Source organism: Ischnura elegans, chromosome 11, assembly GCF_921293095.1.
Source record: "Ischnura elegans chromosome 11, ioIscEleg1.1, whole genome shotgun sequence".
NCBI lineage: Eukaryota > Metazoa > Arthropoda > Insecta > Odonata > Coenagrionidae > Ischnura > Ischnura elegans.
The window spans coordinates 72,432,731-72,453,510 of NC_060256.1; the positions used below are offsets into that span (position 1 = coordinate 72,432,731).

General features: G+C 41.1%; 1 protein-coding gene across 5 annotated transcripts in view; it reads left to right on the forward strand.

The window, feature by feature from the left end:
- LOC124167817 (protein pellino) overlaps positions 1–20,780 on the forward strand; it is a 255,333-nt gene that overhangs the window by 182,874 nt on the left and 51,679 nt on the right. For all 5 annotated transcript variants that reach the window (XM_046545854.1, XM_046545856.1, XM_046545853.1 and 2 more), the window contains 2 exons: positions 2,749–2,946; positions 15,135–15,560. In XM_046545854.1, coding sequence (XP_046401810.1) covers positions 2,749–2,946; positions 15,135–15,560 — 624 coding nt within the window. The remainder of the gene's footprint in view (positions 1–2,748; positions 2,947–15,134; positions 15,561–20,780) is intronic.

A 20,780-nucleotide genomic window follows, 5' to 3' on the forward strand; every position in this document is an offset into this window, starting at 1 on the left:
CATGAAGCCTTATTTTAGCTATTCGTGTTTGTTTCCTGCTCTCAATTCCCTGCTATTGTGAAGACTCCGGAGGCTTTTTTGAGGTGCGAGTAATTGAATGAAGTTGCCCCTTTACTGTGAACCGCACTATTTTATCAGTCATTTCTCGAGGTCAAATTTCAATTTGCCTAGCGCGTGCGAATGGCAGATGTGCTCTTAAGTCATCATTTTGGTTTGAAACAAGAATGTATCCCATAAAGAGTGGGGGTCGTGTGTTCTCCTCCACATCGCGGTCCCTGTATTGATTCACCAGTAATGTTGAGAGCAGAGGAGTTGTGTAGCTGTCTGGTTTAGATCCCAGTGAAGCTCTTGCTACTATGCATGTGTGGAAAGAAAGATTTGGGGTGATGTATTGAACAAAACAGGAAATTGCCTGAATTTCCATTTGTCTATAGCCTTCATGAGAAGTTTTCTGTGGAATTCTCGATAGAATTTCCTTCTGGAATAAAGCACTCCTCGAATGTGGACAGCATGTTCTCCTGTGCATGGGGACACACATAGTAATCCTAAGAGGTTTCAAGTGAAGTTCCTTCGCGTTATTTGGATTTTTTCGCCCATAATCTAGGATTCAAGAATAATATCTTACCAAATTAAAATGCTTTCATGTGTCACTATTAGTCATGAGATGATAGGTAACATTTCCATTTGTTGAATAACATGCTCACTTATGAGCAGGTAAGTAGTCGTTAGTCAGTCAATTAGAATAGAAGGAAACGATTTCATTATTAATACTACTTCTGAAAGTGTAGGGTTATTAATTTGCGACGTCGTGTCATCACTATGTGCTGTTATCCTTGGCATTGGTTCAGCCTTTAAATTCAAGAGGCACTCGTGGGAAAAAGATATTGAATTTGATGGTAATCGAGGTTGCTGTTGATCAATCGAAGGGCTTAGCTTCATCATCATTCTGATGTATTTGAAGTTTATTGAATACGCTACCCGCCCAAGCGCGTTTTAGATTTCACTGCAGAATAGGCATGGCGAAAAGTTTTTACTTAATTCATTGTTTTTATGTTGGTGACATAAAAACTTAAATTGGGAAGGGATCTTGAAAATTACCATCTTTTCAATTTTTCCTGAATTTGCGCCTTAGTCCCCACCATCCTTAATCCGCCACTGGCCGTGACCGCAGTCGTGGATTCTTGCAGGTGGCGGCCCAAATGTCCCATGCGCCACTGCTGCGCTTTGATGACCAAGATAGCGCCGCATAGGTGAAGTGAATCAGGTCGGCAAGGCATAAGCTTTTTGATCTAAGGATGTGAACCCTCACGAAACTCAGCGTATCGAGCAGGGAGTGTGTGCTTCGAGGACCGGGCATTAATTTTCTCAAGTCCATCCAGTTGTGGAATATTTTTGTTTTGAAACAATTATGTAACTTGGTTACTACGACCGCGGTGGGTAAATCTGTATACCCGAGAGCAGTTTCGCTTTTGCCATTAAGTTATGCCGAAGTGGAACGTTGTGGAAACTCCCAGTTTGAACATCACTTATCTCGTGGAAAGTTATTCTGGATTTCCACCCATCACGGCCGAAGTTTCGATGAAGGAGTCCTCATTCGTCATCAGGACATGATAAAGAGGCCCTGATGGTGATGGACGACTAGTCCTTCGAAACGTCGGCTGTGATGGAGAACCTGGCCCGGTGGAAATCCCGAATATACTTCCAGGATGCAATACGTCGGGAAAGCCTGCGATCATTAATCATTTATTGATCTATTTTGTTTCAGAGTATGGTTTCCTAGTCACGTGCGACTCGATTTAAAATATACTTATTTATTTGTGTTTCAATGTCAAACCTGCCGCGTGAACGATGGTGAAATTCACGTTAATTGTCATGAGATAAAATCCCCTGGACCGGGATTCAAATCACAGAAGCCTATATTCCCTCGCGTGGCTATTCTTGATGGACCGCAAGGGCCTAATAAACAGCTAAGTTTTTCTTGGATATACACAAATACTTATACCACTTATTTTTTTATATTAGAGCGCGACCCGGGTTTCAATGAATAATCATCATCATCAGGCGCTAACTATGATGATTATTAATTATTTTGGCGCTAAATATGATTATCATTCATAATTAGCGCCTAATGATGATGATTATTCATTGAAACCCGGGTCGCGCTCTTATATAAAAAAATAAGTGGTATCAGTAATTGTGTATATCTAGGAAAAACTTATAATGGAATACCACAAGGATAACCAAGAGTTAGTGAATTTTGCTGATAAACAGCACCGTTGAACGTCGGTAAAAATTCCTTCGGAAATAAAGAACCTGGATAGCGAAGTGGTCTGCGCAGTGGCTCCGACAAAGCCACAAGTCCGTCGTTCGATTTACGGTGTAGGGGAACTTTTCCTCGTGGCAAATAATGTAAATGCATATTTGAGGGGGTGAGAAGCAAAGGGGTACAAGTTATTTTTTTCTAAATTGACTTAGGTGTAGAAATTGATGAAATGTATATAAAAAACTTGGGGGCTAAGGGATACGGGTGAGTCTCTGTTCTATGCCGACATTGAATCGAAAATATCTTCACTACTAAATAGCTAGTTGATCTCAGTTGTTTTCTTAACATAATTTCTGCACCTAACTCTGTTGATAAAAATCTCTTGTACTTACCCTTAGCTTATAACTCTCTCAGTTATTCTTTAAAATTGTTTTGTGAGTATACTTAAAATCAATTCATATGCTTTATTTCCTTTGTTTTTGTAGATTGGCCGGTCGTCGGAGTCGCCGATCGACTTCGTGGTGGTGGACACAGTGCCTGGAGGCGGGGATGAGAAGGCGGGCCGCGTGATGCAGAGCACCATTTCGCGGTTCGCGTGCCGGATACTGGCCGAGAGGAAGGACCCGCGCGTCGCACGTATCTACGCCGCCGGTTTCGACTCTTCAAGGAACATATTTCTCGGGGTAAGTGGAGAGAAAGACGCATTCTTTACCATTTCTCCATCCGTGTGATATACCTAATGAAGCCTATCTTCTGAAATAACTGACCATAAGCTTACAGGATTAGTCCTTATGATTTGATTTTGAAGATTTTTTTGAAGAGTCTTTTCGAGATTAAAACTTGAAAATGGACCCTCCATTGAGGACCCTAGAAGCTAAGGGGTACAAGTGCAATTTTTTTTACGTTTTGGAGATAAGTGACGATAATGGTTGCTGGGGTACGCGATATTGTTTGGCAAAGGGATGCATGTAAATCACCGAATCTTTATGTATGTACTTCTCAGTGATTCACTTGTATCCCTTTGCCACAACAATATTTTTTACTCCACCAACCATTATCTGCCTTTATCTCCAAAATTATGAAAATTGTACTTGTAGCGCTTGTCCTTTAGTGCCCTCTAATTGAAATTATGCATGGCACTAGTAACATTTGACGTAGTTTCGCGTTCGTGTGTAAGGTAGTAACACCAAGGATGAAATTCAATTGAGAATTTATGAAGTCAAGTAATTTTTCACTATGAATGGAAATTGGTTGCACATCCCTCAATGAAAATTATTTTTTAATTCTGTCCTTAAGATTCATGCCCATCAGTTGTTCATTCCCGACCCATTCAAATGTGTAGACGACTCCCTCGTTTAATGTTCTGAAGTTTACGTCGGCATTAAAAAAAGCTCCAGAGCTTGAGTTGCGTGCTGTTTTGGAGGACAAGTATCTTCAATGCACTGACATTTCTTGTCATAAGTGTTTTAGATCTCAGTGATTTTTACTATTTTATGTTTCGCGTCTCTTTAATTTATTTTCCGTCAAACTTGTAGCTTCTTCATTCTTTCTTTTCATATGCACGCAGAGAGTGCGTTGAGCTAATTAGTGCGACCCTCCATCGAATCTCATATGAGTGAGCCCCTTGAGGGAAGGGGCAATCGGGTTATGAATACTTAATGACAGAGTGATTATTTGGTTAAATCATTTATCTGGGGCAGATAACTTATTTCAATAGCATGTCTGTAGCACTACAGCAAATGTCCAATCACTAGACGATCAGGATAGTATTTTTAGCTGCAGAGACATTAGTATCTTTAATGCATCCCGGAAAGTTGAGCTGAAAACATGGAATTACCCGCTGCTCTAGTTATCCGTTCTGCTGTTTGAATAATTATCACCCTTTCTGAGATTTTTAAGGCTTAAGGTGTTTGTAGGGCGTATTTACCTGTTGCGATGAGCAAATATTTCTTCGCTGCTATCATTGTGGAATTCACGGCGCCTTCCTCTCCTGTTGACAATGCGATAAACGATTAGTCGAAGCGTCGCAAGATAGCTAGCTAGTTTATTTATTTAATTTTTGGGATTTCACCCCCTACTACTTCTTTTCCTTGCATTCCTTGAGCTGTCGTCAGTAGTGCTCGCAAACAGCCCAGTATTTGTACTGCGGCCGCGCTCTTTTTTCCTGCGCGGTGGCAGATTTCGTATGCGTGTCCCGTGGAGAAAAGGCCGTAATCTAACCTCATCCCTCAAGGTTTACTCCGCTGTTTGCTTTCCGAGGGCTCTCCAAGGCGGGAGGTTCCCTTCGGGTGAGCCGTGGAATGGCAGCAAAAGGCAGCCGAGGACGCGTAATGTTTATATCTTTCTTCCCTCGCCGCAGCCGAGCGCCGCCAGTCTTCGAGGCCGGTAATGCACGTCGTTACCCGTCGTTATGAGCACTTAATCACGTGGGCGGTGGACGTATTTACGCTTTCCCGGACGTAAGCGGCGGTTAACCCGTTCCTCCGTCATTCGCAGCCGCGACGGGTGTATATTGCGCGTTCGCGCCTTCACTTGTTTCTCCTCTTCCACTGAAGGGGGTGGGATGGGAGGTTGAGAGAAGGGAGCCGGAGTGCAAAATCTCGTCGGCGTTCTTTTTAATGTGCTCAGTTTCCTACCGTTATGATCTTCGCGGCGTTTTACTACTGAGAGTTTTTTATTTTGGTGTTTATCGGCCAGCTTAATTTCCTCGCATTTTATTGGGTGGCTGGGGAACAATCCATTTAGGGAAACTTTAATTCTGAAGCTCTCAGAATTGATGCATTGAGTTATAAACACCTCACTGTGTGTGTTCATAAAGCGTTATAATGCTAATAGCTATGAAATTATTCCAGAAACTACGTACATCCTTTTGTATGTACATTAAAATTTTTGTTAAACCAGAAAGAAAAGCTAATGCTTTCAATGGATGTTTTAACTGAAAGTCTCTCTCTAGGAATGTCGATTCAGTGGGGATGATAAAAGAGGTGCCATGATATCCACGCAAGTGGTTACACAACGCGGGTATGGTCAGCGAAATCTTAATCGCACAATAGAGTTTGTTCATAACGACGTCTTTTCTTCCATTCCTACTTCTAAGAAGTTTCACAAAGCTGGTACGGATATAGTTAATTATAGTATCGACTTTTTTGTGAATCACGATTCCAAGTGCGTTTTGCAAGATCAGGTCTGATTTTTTTTCTCTACGCTTTGACGTGGCCTTGGGTCAAGGACGTGAAGTTAGGGTTGAAGGTTTTGCTACTTGGTTTCTATAGCTCAAATTTGTTTTAATGCGAAGCTCTGTTTCGGAAGATTAGGATCATGATTTCTTCCCTTCACTACTGTATTTATACAATACATATCTGTTACGCTGAGTTTTAGAATCCTACTGATTTGCCAAACCAATGCAGTAAAGACAAATCACTTTATCGTCTGGATAGCTTTCTTTTTTCTACAACTTTCGGGTTAAGTTTTTAGGCCGACGTTTCGTGAAGGAAGTCTTTTACTGGACTTTGAATTGAATCGGTGAGGCGAACCTTAACAACCCAGTGAATAAACTCGAAAAATACATTTTCTCAAGCATTTCCAACTTTATCTTGATAATAATGCTTGCCGACATCTTTATTTGAAGTGCATGGAAATATTGTGGAATTACGCTTACATTTACTAGAAAATGTTGATCATTCAGTTATGATGTACGTGTTTAAGGCTCCCTCTTTTGGATTAAATATTTGTCAATATGCAACTAGCGGGTTTTATGCATGTGAAATGTATTGGAATGATTGGTTGATTTTCTCGATTTTATATGGTGACAGAGGGTAGCATATTATCGTCCTTAATTTCATGTAACCTTTTTCGAATCTTTGATAAACCTTTTCCTTTTAAACTCCGAAATGTTCTTTCTTCACCCCAGAAAGGTAAAATTGTTCGGGGTTGAGGGAGACAATTTTATTGGTATTCGTGAGTCGTTATAACTCAACGCATTTCCATGTCATGCCCCAGAGATACAGAAGTTATTTCTCGGAAATATCCGCGACTTCCTATCCGAAGGTCCTCTCAACTTCTCCTCCTTGCCCAAAACGTGCCGCCTAAGTGCTTGTCGCGCTCCAGTTCCGTCTACGAACCCGAATTGGGTGACGGAGCGAAAAGTTAAGGAAACCAGCCTCTGGCCACTCGAAAACTTAGCGTGCTACCCGTTTCATTGGCGGTGGAAATGAAACCATAGGTGTCGCGACGGAAGTTGGAGAGATGAGAGAATGTTGTTTTCGGGTGTGGAGTGTTGGCCCTGGACGTCGCTCTTGTGACCTCTTCCGCACAAGTGGTGACCTTTTGCCCAGTCGCTTCTCGTTCCTACCTACGTCTTCGCAAGTGTGTGTTTGTGCCTAGTGCAGCCCCACTCACAACAGGTGGCTCCTCCTCGGGATGTTGGTCGTGTAATTGGCTTGTCCTAGATATGCCGAAACGCGAATTTTCACTCATTTTCCTTTCATCCGGGAGCCGGTGCGGAATAGGGTAGTTTCGTTCATCAAAGAAAACGAAAGGCATTGATTGCGATTCGTTACCCGCCATTAGTGTATTCATAATACACAAATTGTTTGGTTTTAGAAATCCCAGTTCACACAAATGCTAATGGTCAATTTTAACTCCATTTGAAAAAGACCAGATAGACGCCCATGCGATGCCACTCCACATGACGTCACAGGGACCTAGATTCTATTCCAGTAGATAGGAGTTTTACATCGTCTGAGATTACCAATGCATGAGGCACAGAGGTCAGGGAAACATATCTTAATAATCACCTATTAAAATTGCCTATGGTCAGAAAGTTTCCTTCCTTTGATAGGGTATTAGTAATCCTAATATAAGCCAAGCGCTTCCTGCTAGCAGGGTAGTCTACGGTACCGCTATGCTCGGCAGCAAGCAGCCTGCATCATAGTGAGGTTCATAGCCTCGCACCCAGGTGGCCTCATATAGCAGCAGCCAGACGTCACAAGGGCTTTTCCCAGCATTCATACTTAGCCGTCGCGTTTTCGCACGCTTGAAAATTTCTATCTCAGTTTGTTTGACGCATAGCATTAAGTTTGACGATGGCTAATTAATGGAAAAAGAAAGTCACTACTCTGTGCGAGAAGCTTCTTAGTCGTAAATAATCAGAAAGCTGCGGGGTATTTTTCATACAATTGGCTATTTGGCTGATGATACAACCAACTGATTTTTTCCCCGTTGAATTTTTACAATGCGTGTGCACATGTGGGGGGCTATCTAAAAGTTGACTGTTTGCCAATTCAGGGCCATTCGTTTCCATCGTTTTAACGGAATCAATAATTATTGGACGTGCGTGACCCTGTAAATATTTTATACCGCCTCTTTCGCGTAGATAATACTATTGAAATGAAGGGTACTTGCACTTTTCCACAATTTTTGCGGAAAACTGCAACTAGCATCTATTTCAATATGTCTAATTTCTACTGTATCACGCCTGAATCGGTTGAACTTAATGGATAATGCCAGTCACACAGGCTTAGGGATGATCAAACTTGAATCGGTAAATATTTCTCTGATTTGGTAGACGTCGATTAAAATTTTAATTTATTAAATTGTATAATACGGGGCCACCTAGTCCCAATATCTGTGATATCACTAATATTTTTGATGTTTTAGTCAATTTTATTCCACACTCGCGAGTCCCTCGCCTCTGCTGTGGTGAAGCGTAGCTGAGGAGGGCTCATTCCGGTCGGACGTCTTTCTCAAGCTTGGGGTAATTCGGGAGACTTTCTTTCCTTTTCCCGCTCTCCTTCTTGAGCCTTTCCGTCACATCCTTTTCTCCTCGTTGAGGAATGACTCGGCCGGGTGCAATTGACGCGCAATGAAGCGCGGAAGCCGAGACTGTTTCGTTTCTCTCGGGGAGACATTAAACCCACGCCCAGGGGCAAGAAAGAGTAGGTGCCGAAACCAGCGCCTTTTTTATTTAATGGAGGGTTGTAATGGCGGTGAACTCCGTCAACCGATAAGCGAGCTATTACGACCCACGACCACTGCGTCATTGCGGCGCCACTGTACCTCGCATTTGCCCTCAGGCGGTTGAGAAATACATCTCGGAATAGGTTATGATAGAATCGTGTGAGTTATAAGTTTAGCGCTGCTTGCGTTCGGACGGGATGGAGTGTTTCGGATCCTGTTCGGCTGAAAATTTTCTAGGTTGGTCTCGGGGTTGTTTGTGTGGAGATTCGAGTCGCGTTGAAATCTCCGCCAGTTTTTTTTGCTGGTCATAGTACCGGTGCTGGTGGCGCCGTGTAAGTTGTGATTGCTCGTTAAATTGAAGGCGTGCAAGGATTCCAAAGGAGGTTTGTCGATAAAAACCGTTTCCCTTTTCTTACTTTTGCTAAACTATCGTATTCGCTGTGATTTGTTGTGCCTGTTGGAATAAATAGCAAATTACGCTGAAATAAATACACAGGTTATTTGCTTTTATGGTTTTCAGTTTCAGCAGCATGAAATATTTGTCTGTCAGATAGGTATCTTGACCTTGGTGGAGTATCGTAGGTTTTACTGTGTAACAAGATTCTGGGCGACTTCTTTTGGGTGCTACATTTTCTCAAATTTCTTATAACATTCGCGTCTAGAAAATGGTCTGAATTCAGTCATTGGTAATTAATACGTTCATTTAATCCAATCATTATATCCAGGGTTTGGGAGTCCTCCTTGGAGGAAAGTCAGGAGGGATTCCTCCCAACTCCTTACCTCCGAAACTCTTGGGAGGAGAACTCTGTTCAGAGGAAATACAAAAACTCTGAGAGTTTTTTTCTCCTCCAACATATGTGAAGAGGAGAATGAAAAGGCTTTCCTCCGAAAAGAGTTTCCTCCCAAATGAGCTAGAGCAATACAAAAAAGTATTTACGGCTCATGAGGCAAAGCTCTGGACAGAGTGGAGACATGCGGTCAGCACTTACGCCGAAGCACTTCGAAGGGTCGCTAATCCGCGACCAGCTCACCCACGCAGGTCTCCTCGACCCTACGAGCAGGCAGACTACCTCCCGAAAAGTGACCTCTCCGACTGCAAGTTGAAAATCAATTACTCAATCCGATCATCAAAGAATGATTGTTTTCATCGCACTCCCGAAAATCATGCAATCAAGTACGTCTTTGAACCGTGTTTCTGCGATGAAAAATAAAGATTTTGTTAACTTTGCTGAAATGGCCATTTTTCCGGTTGTCCGCAGCCACGTTTCTAGAAAAGTTAACCAAATCGCTATTTTTCATCGTAGAAACACGGTTCAAAGACGTACTTGATTGCTTGATTGGCAGGAGTGCGATGAAAACAATTACTTTTGATGATCACATTGAGTAATTGAATTAGAAATCGCAGTCAGAGTGGTCATTTTTCGGGAGGTAGGCCCCCCGCTGGTAGGGTCGAGGAGACGGTCCTGCGTGGATGAGCTCGTCGAGGATAGGGCCGCGGATTAGCGACCCTTCGGAGTGTGCACCACACCCATCCTGGAAGTACCTGCTCCATGGGGCCACGAAAGGCATTTTAACATTTTCGCCGCATGTGAGGAGAAGATTTTCGGAGATTGAACAGCAGCGTAAGAGTTAACTGTAGAAGTGATAGAAATGGCAAAACTTTGAATTTAAAATGACTAGTAACTTTAACTATATTTGAAACATTTTTGGAGAGCACTTATAAATTATTCCGCGCAGTTTTTGGGCCATATGGGACAGTTTTTGGAGACATTTTTGGCATAGACACGCAGGGCTGTGAACAACTGCGAAATTCTCCGATGACTAACAATAAATGCTCCTTCGCGGGAATTTGTTTTTGGCTCTACGAAGGGTTTGAGATTTTCTTTTTCGCCCCGTACGGAGTTTTTTTTCGGCTTGGGACTGACCAGGTAGTCGCTTCCTCCCCATAATGACCTTTCCTAGTGGGGATAATCCTCGACCCTTTTCCCCGAGAGCAGCCCATCCCGGCGTACTTTTGCGGTCAGTTAATTGTTACCAGTGCAATTTTAATTTTTTTTAATTGTTACTGTTGCATTAAATGTCAGTTCATCAATGTATTCCTTTCATTTTGCAATGCCTGTAGAACTTTTAAACGAAGTTCTACGGTTATTTTTAGGGTTTTCAGCAAAACGGCATTATATCATAGACCAACAAATACTTTAAAGGGAATTAAATATTTCAATGTTCCTAGCCTACTTCTAGGTATTTACGATTTATGATATTAACATAATTAGGATCCATGATGCCAAAATCCACACTCCTCATTTTCACATCCTCGTCTTCACTGTCTGTTTGCGTAAGTATTTCCAGGATCGATTGATCCGTTACTAGCCGGGACATTTTCCCAGTGCAAGTTAAGTCCAGGAAATTTGCCTAACGCTCCTCTCGGCCAAGCAACTCCGAACAGGTCGAGAACGTAAGCAAAACTAACGAAAGCGAAACGAAAGGCACTTCAAGAAAAAAATCCTGGCTGTATAATTCCAAGAAAAAATGTAATTCCACCGAAACATCATTTGAAAAAAAATCCTTGCAGGAGGAGGAAGGGGAATGCATACAGAACATTTACGGTTAAATTTGAATACACGCCAAGAAAATTTTGAAAATAAAATGAGCTTTTCCGAGAAGAGTGAGGTTATCATCTTCCTCGTACATATTTCCGTAGGAGAATACTTACACCAATATACTCTTGGGTCTTCCAGTTGGAGGATGATAAGTTTTTCCTAGAAAACATTAACGCGCTAATGTGTCCCGAAATAAGCCCGTGAGGGGCACAAAGCAGACCACCTGGATCCTGACCAGAGAAGCAAGATATGAGTGTAATTACCTGGGTGGTGCAGTTCTCTTTCATTCATGGTATGGACTGCATCGCACAGCAGGGCTCCACAAAAACCATCCCTGGTATAGGTAGCGGAATGCGTACAGAGGCTAAATTTGAATACACGCCAAGAAAATTTTGAAAAGAAAATGAGCTATTCCGAGAAGAGTGAGGTTATCACCTTCCACGTACATATTTCAGTAGGAGAATACTTACACCAATATACTCTTGGGTCTTCCAGTTGGAGGATAATAAGTTTTTCCAAGAAAACATCAATGCGCTAATGTGTCCCGAACTAACTCTGTGAGGTGCAACCTGACCAGAGATCCAAGATATGAGAGTAACTACCTGGGTAGAGCAGTTGTCTTTCCTCCAATGGTATGGAATGCTTCTCACAACATGTGTCTACGTAAAACATTCCTTATCATACATTATCGTACATTAAATTTACGAATTTTTAGGATATGCATTAATCAGTATTTATAGCGAAATTCGTTTATAATACCTTTGAATTCAAAGGTTGGTAAGAGGTTATTAAAAATAGTCGCTGTAATTTTGGCTCACGACAAAGAACTGAGAGAATCATATTTTATTACATTACGAGGGCTTTTTTTCATAGAAGTTAAATCGAATATTCTATCGAATTTCACCGCAAATGTACATCTGGAATGGAGCTAACAAATTAACGTATATTTTTAGATGTAAATCATTACAATATCGCTCCTACAAACTTGCTAGTGAGTTATAGAAATAATAATTAAACATCTAACCTTAGCGTCTCCAAAAATTGTTCTAGGTGATGATCAACTCCGTTAATATGAACGCTAGAATTCCGTTTAAAATTTGGAACCAATCAGCAGAACATACAGAATTTAATTCCTCGCATTGATTTTCAATAAATTCAACATGAAAGTTTTTAGTTATTTTAACTTATAAACAAATAAGTGACCATGAGCCCCTTCCTTGAGTGGGACACTGAGAGCCGGAATGGGCCGCGGTAATCCCCACACGGACAATAGGAAAGGGTCGGACCTCTCGCGCCGAGGGACCCTAATGGCGGTTGGGACCCACTTTTCATTTCCTCCCAGAGTCCTCACAGCATAGCTCTAACAAGAGGAGAACATTTGGTTACCTGAAATAATCCTCAAAATAGCTCTTCCTCCATGACTAAATGTCCTCTTCCTCGATCGGGAGGGAGTATTCTGGCTTCAGAAACTCGTGAGAGTTTTTGGACTTTCTCCCTTCTCCTATTCTCCCCTCTCGGAGGAGGATCTCAGATTTCCTCTCGGAGTTCCTCCTTGAGGAGGTGAATGTATTGAGAGGAAACAAAAAACTCCCAAACCCTGATTATATCTCTTTCCTTCTCTCACTTACCCAAGAATTCCCATTCCTTCCTTAAGGTTTTACCTGTCTCACCCCACTCCTCTCACTTCAAATGTGTAAATGCACGAGGCTAAGCTTACCAGGATCGAAAATTATTCAATGTATTGAAAATTGTCATCCTATTCATTTATTTACAATAAATAAATGACGGTGTTCATTCACCAGTGGATGAATATAGCTCTACTTAAATCTCAAAGCGGCTTTAAAAAGAAGTAGTGTAAAAATGTATCCCTGGGCTAATCTGCGTGCTGTGCCCTATAATGTTGATTTCTACGTTAAATGAGAGCAATAATGTTTTATCCACTTGCAATAAAGCTGAAAATGATTATAATATCAATGGATTTAATTTTATGCTTTGTTTTAAATTACGGAGTCGTGGTGAAACTCCCTTTTTGTTTTTTTATGCTTAGGCGAATTTTCCATTCGTAGAGTGGGGTGGACCCGTGGTCGTAGCTAACAAAATAGAATCTGTTAGCCGACAGTTACGTTATTTTTCTGCAATCTCGATATTGTTAAAACCAATCACGTTGAACGAATGAAATAGTGACAGTGCTCACTTTGTGAAATTCCATTCATAATACCAGTAAAAGAAAAACTTGCACAATCTGGATTTCAATGCTGGAGCATCGTCATCTGGTACTATATTTCAAATGACCCACATTTAATGGAAATATAGCACATGATGATGGTGCTTATGCATTGAAATTCGGGTTGTACTATTTTTTCTTTGATCATAGTGGATTGTTAAAGTTACTGGTATAATAAATACGATCACGTTCAAAATATCACTTATGTCCATTATGTCTCCCAGTAGGCTTCGTAATTGAATTTTCAGTTTCATATCTTTGCTCTATAGGTTCACTGTGTGATATCAGTATGCTCCAGTCAATCAGTTTTGGCGGCCGTATCGATTGAAATCGTGTTACAGCTGTCGCGTAATTTCAGTGGTTTCGTTGCGTGTGACGATCTCAATCCCGCTACGTTTAGTATCCTAGTTACTAGATACCCGGAAATACACTGACGTCTGCCCTCGCGTCCATCAACGGCCCTCCGCACGTGGTGGTCGTGGTGAATTCATTCCTCAGACGTTCGTCGGAGGAATTTATTCGACTTTCCTAGAGGCTGTTGCAACAGAAGACTATGAGATCAGCTGTTGAATGCTGGGATTTATCGCGGTCTCTCTGAATGAACAACGGCTGGAAATTTTCCCGTCGTTGATGTTCTTGGGACGTAGCTTGTTGGAACTAGTTTTCCTGCTTGCGAGCGGTCAGAAAAAAATCATTCCTTCCCATCTGCAACGTTTGCTTTCGATCAAGCGTGCACGGTCCCGACTTTGACATTAAATGAAATAAGTTGAACCCTTTGACTCTCCTCATCACCCCGTTGCTTCAGTTTATGGCCTTTGCCTGTAACTTAGTTTGAATTTCATTCATTCCGTTATCGGAGTTAGATAAAGTCGCGCAAAAATAAAGTTCAGTTATTAACCAGTTGTTGGAGAAATGATTTCATCGGGAGTAGCCGTCTTTGACTGAAAATAATGCAGAATGCAGATAATGAGAAATAGTTGTCTGCATTTAGAATTGGCTTCATGCGCTGTCCCTCACACATTTGAAAATGTATAATTTACTTTACGGTAGAATTCGTTGAGAGGGAAAAAAACGGAATCGTGAAATCAGACTATTTTACACAGTTTCAATTTATTGCAAATGCTGTATGCTCCGAATTGGCAATCATTTAGCAAAGTTGAAAATTTTACTGGAGATCATATTTTTATTTAATGAAGTATTCTAATAACACTTTTATACTCGAAATATGGGTCCTGCAATGGTGTAGACAGAATTTTGAAAAGGGGCGAGGGTTTCCTGGATATTTCGGGGACATACCTGTTTGTATGGAAAACACGTAAGGGCAAATGGGGGTCCTTCCCAGGAAGATTTTGGGATTTTTGATGTTTAAAACGTGATTTTTAGGACTCGAAAACAGTAATTTTGTACTATTATTTATTAAAAGTTATTTATCGATTCTATCTTACTCATTTTTGGTGCCTCTGTTAAAGGCTCTAAGGGGGTATGTAACCGGGAACCCACCCACCACCCCCATATGGGTCAAGTATGGCTCTCATCCGACCACACCTTGAATAGAAATATTCTATTTCCACGTGGGTGACATATTTTCTTATAAAAACATCGGCATCTTTCATTATTTTATTTCCATAGCAGTCCCAATGAAAGCACTATTCAGGCGTGTTAGAATGAATATTATGTTATGATTATGGATCCTTTCACAGTAACTTAACTTACTTCAATTTGTTATTCCTTTAAAACACTATGTAGCGACCATTATTCATTTCCAAACAGCCTCTGCCACAGGCGGGGGGCATATTTATCCATTCGGCAAAATATATCTCTTACTTTATCGTTTCTGTCGGACCTGGAAAGATAGTGGGACTATAATATGATTTTTTCCGTGTCGCTCTTAAAGATATGCATTCTCAATTGATCAAGCAATCTAAACCTGCAAGTCTCTAGCGGCTCCCAGCCTAATTCGCTTAACATCTGGGTAAAGCTGCCTGCACGATCGTAGACAATTTTGTCGGTGGCTTGCGGTATAGCATGAGGATGAAGTATCGTGTGATTCAGGCATCTAATATCTCTCTACTCTCTTCTCGTGTTTCAGGAGAAGGCGACCAAGTGGCAGTCGAGTCGGGGCATGGATGGGCTGACGACCAACGGCGTGCTCATCATGCACCCGCGGGGGGCTTTCAGCGGCGCGGACCCGCCGACCACGTCGCCGCCGCCGCTCGTGCCCGCCGACGACATGGACTTGGCGGCGACCTCGTCCGAGGGCACGGAGACGACGACGGAAGAGACGGCCGCGTGCGACGCGCCCGACGACCCCGCCTTCCAGCAGCAGGGCACGCAGCCCGCCGACATGGAGGCCGCCGAGTGCGGCTCGCCCCCCCGGCCGCTGTCCCAGCCGCCTCCGCCGCCGCCCCCGAGACGCAACAACGTGCCCGAGTGGGGAGTGTGGCGGGAGGTGTCCGTGGGCGGGGGGGTGTTCACGCTCAGGGAGTCGCGGTCGGCGCAGCAAAAGGGACACATGGTAAGTCCACCACTCAATCGCTCGTAGTACAGTGTTTACTACCACATAACTCAGTGTTTCACAATACTTTTCGGTGTTGATGGAGGCTTCCGCGAAGTGGGGCAGATGCGACATCTAGGCTTCCGGGTTGTCCTCCGCGTCGATTTAGCTTAGTTACGACAGTTTCGCCGGCGTTGGGGCAGGTGTCTTCAGGTTTGAAGTCAAAACTTCATGGAAGTTTTGTTTGAGAAAGAAGCAGAGTTTCAAGTACCTTCAAACCCTACTGCAACGCCGGCGAAACTGTCTTAACGAAGATGAATCGATGCGGAGGACAACCCGGAAGCCTAGCTGCACCGAGTACTTTACGATGCTTGGTATCTAATGGCATTGTATTTGGAGAAGGTGACCGAAGGCTAAGGAGATATGCGCCGATGGGAAGGCTTGGAAATAAAGGATGCGGTGGAGGCCTCAGCATTACCCTGATTTAAACGGATGGCGCCAAGGGAACCATAGAATAAGATCCCATCCGACGGACGGGGTGTTGCACTTAAATTGCTCTCCATAAAGTACTCAAATAGGGATCGTGCATTGTCTGTGAATTCTCCGCTTTCCCAAGTACAGTGTAGATTCTTGCGTTCCGAAACTAGTTAAATACATGTTAATCATTACTGTTGTAATCATAATTTTACAATCTGTTCAACGTAAAAGAATTAATTTGTGCAATCTAAATCTGTCAATGTGGAGTTTTGTTGCGAGAAAATATCGGAATGTATTTTGTGATTGATTAACGATACTTTATCAATATGACCCCATGTCGACTCAATGTTACGTTTTTTATTAATCGACGTGGTGGTGATCGATCGATCCCTCTGTGACAATTGAATTGCGAGAAGACAATCTCATAATCCGGGGTTGTAATATGTTCTTATTGTGTGTAGTGGACGGAGCGAGGGGTTGTTTGTATGTATGTACGTCCGTGCTTACCCGTATTCTTTGTGCTGCCCGTCTCTCTCGAGAGGCAAATGAACCGACTTTAGGGCGGAAGGAATGCGGGCTCGGTTTCAGTTTGTGGTGGTGTGTGTGCTGATCCTCCAGGAAAAATAAAAGCTCAAACAGGATGTGGAATAAGATGATCATTCGTCCGAACCGGTTGCCCAGTTAATGCTCTGTCGTCGTGAAGTAAATGCTTTGTTCCACGGGCGGACTTGAAGACATTGCTTTTGCGGAAGAGACAATGGCAGGTTTCCAAAAGGTCTCTGCAAATTTTGAGGGCAAGTCATTTTTTTTATCTATATCTGCGGGATATACTAGTATATTTTTTAGTCAGTGTGCTTCTAAAAGAAATAATTTTGCGTCTATTAGTATGACTTGCTTATAGGGATAATTCAAAATTCTTTCTCAGTCATAGCGTAACAATCGCGTTTAAGGTTGTCATTTTGGATCATTGGGTTTAAAGCACGCCTCAGTCTTAATTAATCTTTTAAATTTTGACTTGATTACTTTTAATTGGATTTTAAAAGCGGTTGAAGAGATAAAGTTGGGATGAATTCTTTCCAAAGGTTGTAATTTTGGATTCTTGGGTTTAAGATACGCCTGAGTCATAATCATTTATATTTTATTTTGACTTAATTACTAGCAATAAGATTTTAAAAGTGATAAGTCGATCGGAGAGAAAAAATTGGAATTCATTCTTTCCAGTGCGTGGCGAATGGATGGGATTGATATCTATTTAAAGGTGAATGATTATTTTATTATGAGCGACTATCCAGGGATATATTTATATTGCGCGAGCACACATATGTATTTCATTATTAATCTATGTTAATAAGCCCTAATTTTTTTCTTATTACCATGGAGAGAGTTGGAGCTCGGGATGGAATTAATTCGGCCGGTAGTATCCATTTAGATTATGCAGCTGTTTTTAAATTCTATTTGTTACAGACCAATTAAAATTTTTGGATGAAGGGTTTGTAATGCAAAGTATTTACCTAATTCATTTTGCAAGTAATAAAAACACGTATGCGTAATTGATTTAACAAAGATAATTATTGGAAACGAAGCCAATGAGTCTATAAAATGAATTTTAATAGAAGAACGTAAATTTTTAACGAAAAATGTCATCATAGCTTGGGCTTACTCATGAATCGTTGCTTCGGCTGATGGCTATCTATCCCGGCGAGAGCAATGCATGGAATGGCAGTTACAACAACCAGCTACCGACGCAGGTCGTAGTCACGAAGTTTATCCGTTCACCAAATTTTTAACTTCAATATCTTCTGCAGTTTTCGAAATGAAAATGAGTTTCTTTGTAAATGCTCATTTAAAGGGTCCCCATAGCGACTGCACGGCTTACAAAAGTCATGAAAATTATTCATTTCTATTATTGTTCGCTCTTTTTGAATTTATACGTATGGCTTGCCACAGGGATAGTATCCAGCACCCTCGAAAATGACACGAGACCGTTGAAAGCCTTAGGGCTTGGTATTCCGTATAAAGTGTGAAAACTACTTAGTTTAAGTTTTATTTTATCATCACCTAAATTATTAATCTTAAGAATTGTTACCAAATGTGACTATTTCCGCTTTTGTTTTGCATGGAAGACATTACAGCGAAAATAAATCTGAAATTCATTTCCTAATGCACCCTAGCATCCTGTCCACCCTTTTCTGCGTCCACCGAGCTCCGAAAATGAAAAAAAAAAAAAAAAAAAAACTTTCGCCCGGCCACATGGCACCACCGATCCCCTTCGTCTCAACGCACCGATTCAGCGCATTTCTATATTTTGTACACTCCTCTCCTCAGCACGCTCCGTTTCCCCCTAATACTCTCCACCAACGTGGCGCCATCAGGAGGGGGAGGTGTTGGAACAGTAATGCGAATTTGTGGATTTCGCGAAGATGGAAGGCAGGGATAGCGGTGAAAAAAAGGATGCCTGGGGTTAGACTTTGCAGATTTCGTACTCATTCATTTCGGTATTCTAGGATCCCAATTCGTGGCCATAACTTCTAACCTTTCTATTATATTTTAATTTAGTATGCCTTAAGTGATGAGTACTGATCCTCTGAAATACTCCCATTCTTTTCAGTTCACATTCCTACCCGCATTTTTCGTAATGACCACCTAGTACACCAACCTGAAGTCAATCCCTCTCTCTCCCGGAGATCACTTTTTTACAGACTCTGCTCAACACCATTTCGTCTACTTACCCTTAACTTTATCTCTCAATTCCCTTCGTATTATTCAAGAGGCAGCTTCGATCTTCTGCGACTTATGTTTGATAAAGCTGCAGATTTTAAGTTTTATATTCAGGCCATATCGGCTATTTTTGAATAATTTTATAAATAAACCTGTAATCCTGAATTATCTATCCTGGTATCTAATCCTAATTAGATACCAGGATTTCCATTTGAGTGTAATATATACCATGGCACGACCCTAGACTCTTTTTTTGACAAATTTCCTTTCAAATTGATATTATTGTTGCGTATCATGTTTCTTAAATGCTGCGCCTATTTATTGTAAGTCTCTGAATATATAATCTGATTGGGGTATGAATTTCTCATTTCTTCAGAATCTTGCTCATTGCTGAGAACTTATGATGTGCCGGTATAAGTTTTCTGTTGTTCACCATTTAATTAATGCAAATGTAAATCTGGTTCGAAATTATTCCAACATACCAGCATTCTTTTCTTAAGCGCCCATTTTATTTGGGCAGTTTCGGTCAAAAAATATATTTAAACTGAAAAAGCTCTTGGAAAAAAAATCTCTATTTTTATCACGAAAGAATATCTTATGGCTCGCACTACTGACATGTGTACATTATTTATGTACTTACATAGATTAAAAGTCTCATTGGAAAAGTTAAGATTTTTTAGTACGTTCATTTTAATCATTCAGAAGTTGCCAGTGGAAGGTAGATTGAGAGTAAGTAGGAAAAGCAAATGGAATGTGTGGCTACCCGAATGCCGCAATCTGGAGAAAATAAATCTCTCGAGGAAAGAAACCATGGTTACGGGGTCGTTGTGAGACTAGTAATAGTATACGTGGGCTAGAAAATATCACATGTTTCCTAATCGTGAAGAGTTTCAAATTCAGAACCACACAGATTCTGGGTAGGATTGCTGAAAAACTGTTGATGGACAGAGAAAGATGGCGGGGATAAGAAGGGAGTGCGGCGTGGAAGATATTAATCGGTGGAATCGTCGAAGGAATGTGGAATGGAATGAACAGTCGACGGAATGGACGAACCGAATATGGTGGAAGTGGCTGGAGACAATCTTCCAAAGGGGAAAGGAAGTGTGGCTCAGTAAATGAAAAGGTGAAGGTGGATGTGGGGTGAAGGAAACGGGCATTAGCCTGGGAAGAAGGGTGGAAGAGGAAGAAGTAGTCATGTCATTTTGAGCATGCGGTCCAGGGTTGATAAAAATCATGATTTTTTTCAAAAAAATCATTTTTGTTGATTTTTTTTATTTAAATCCGATTTTATTGATTTAAATCAGGTTTTATTGATTTAAATGAGATTTTTACGATTCTCCATTCATCAAAAATTCAGTTATTTGCAAAACTAACTTTTGGGCAGCATATTGGAGAATGATCGTTTGCAGAAACAATAAGAGGCAACATACTCTAAACTCAATACAACATTTAGTCAATCAGGGGAGAGAACTATGGAAATGCCAATGGTATCAAATTAAAAATTACACCAGCATAATATAAAATTGCCATTGGGAGTATCAAATGTACTATATTATCCGGTTCTAAAGTATATGAAGTTTAGAAAAATTCTGTAATTGCAACTTTGTATGGTGCCTACGCTTAGAAGTTAAATTAGAAAACAATTTTTTTTCAACGGATACACTAGTATTCTAACCAAAGCCATTTTTTTTTAATTTTCATGTTACATGCATTCCTACAGATTCATTTCTATTTAAGAGCCACCATTGTGCTGATAACTGTCGATTCATTGTATTAATTAAGAAATAAATATCAAAATTATGCACTTACAGCTTCCTTTTCTTAACTCTTTAAAAATCAAACATATAGATCACATTATGATTTAAATCACCTGATTTTTTAAAATAAAAATCAAGTGATTTAAATCAATCAACCATGATGCGGCCCATAGATATTATGAAATACCTGTCGAAAACTGTTTTAGGAGATTATTGGGGCAGGCTACTGATTACGGCGAGATCATTGAAAATCGATTCGTCCGTCGTAATGAGTTCAGATCTTCTTATC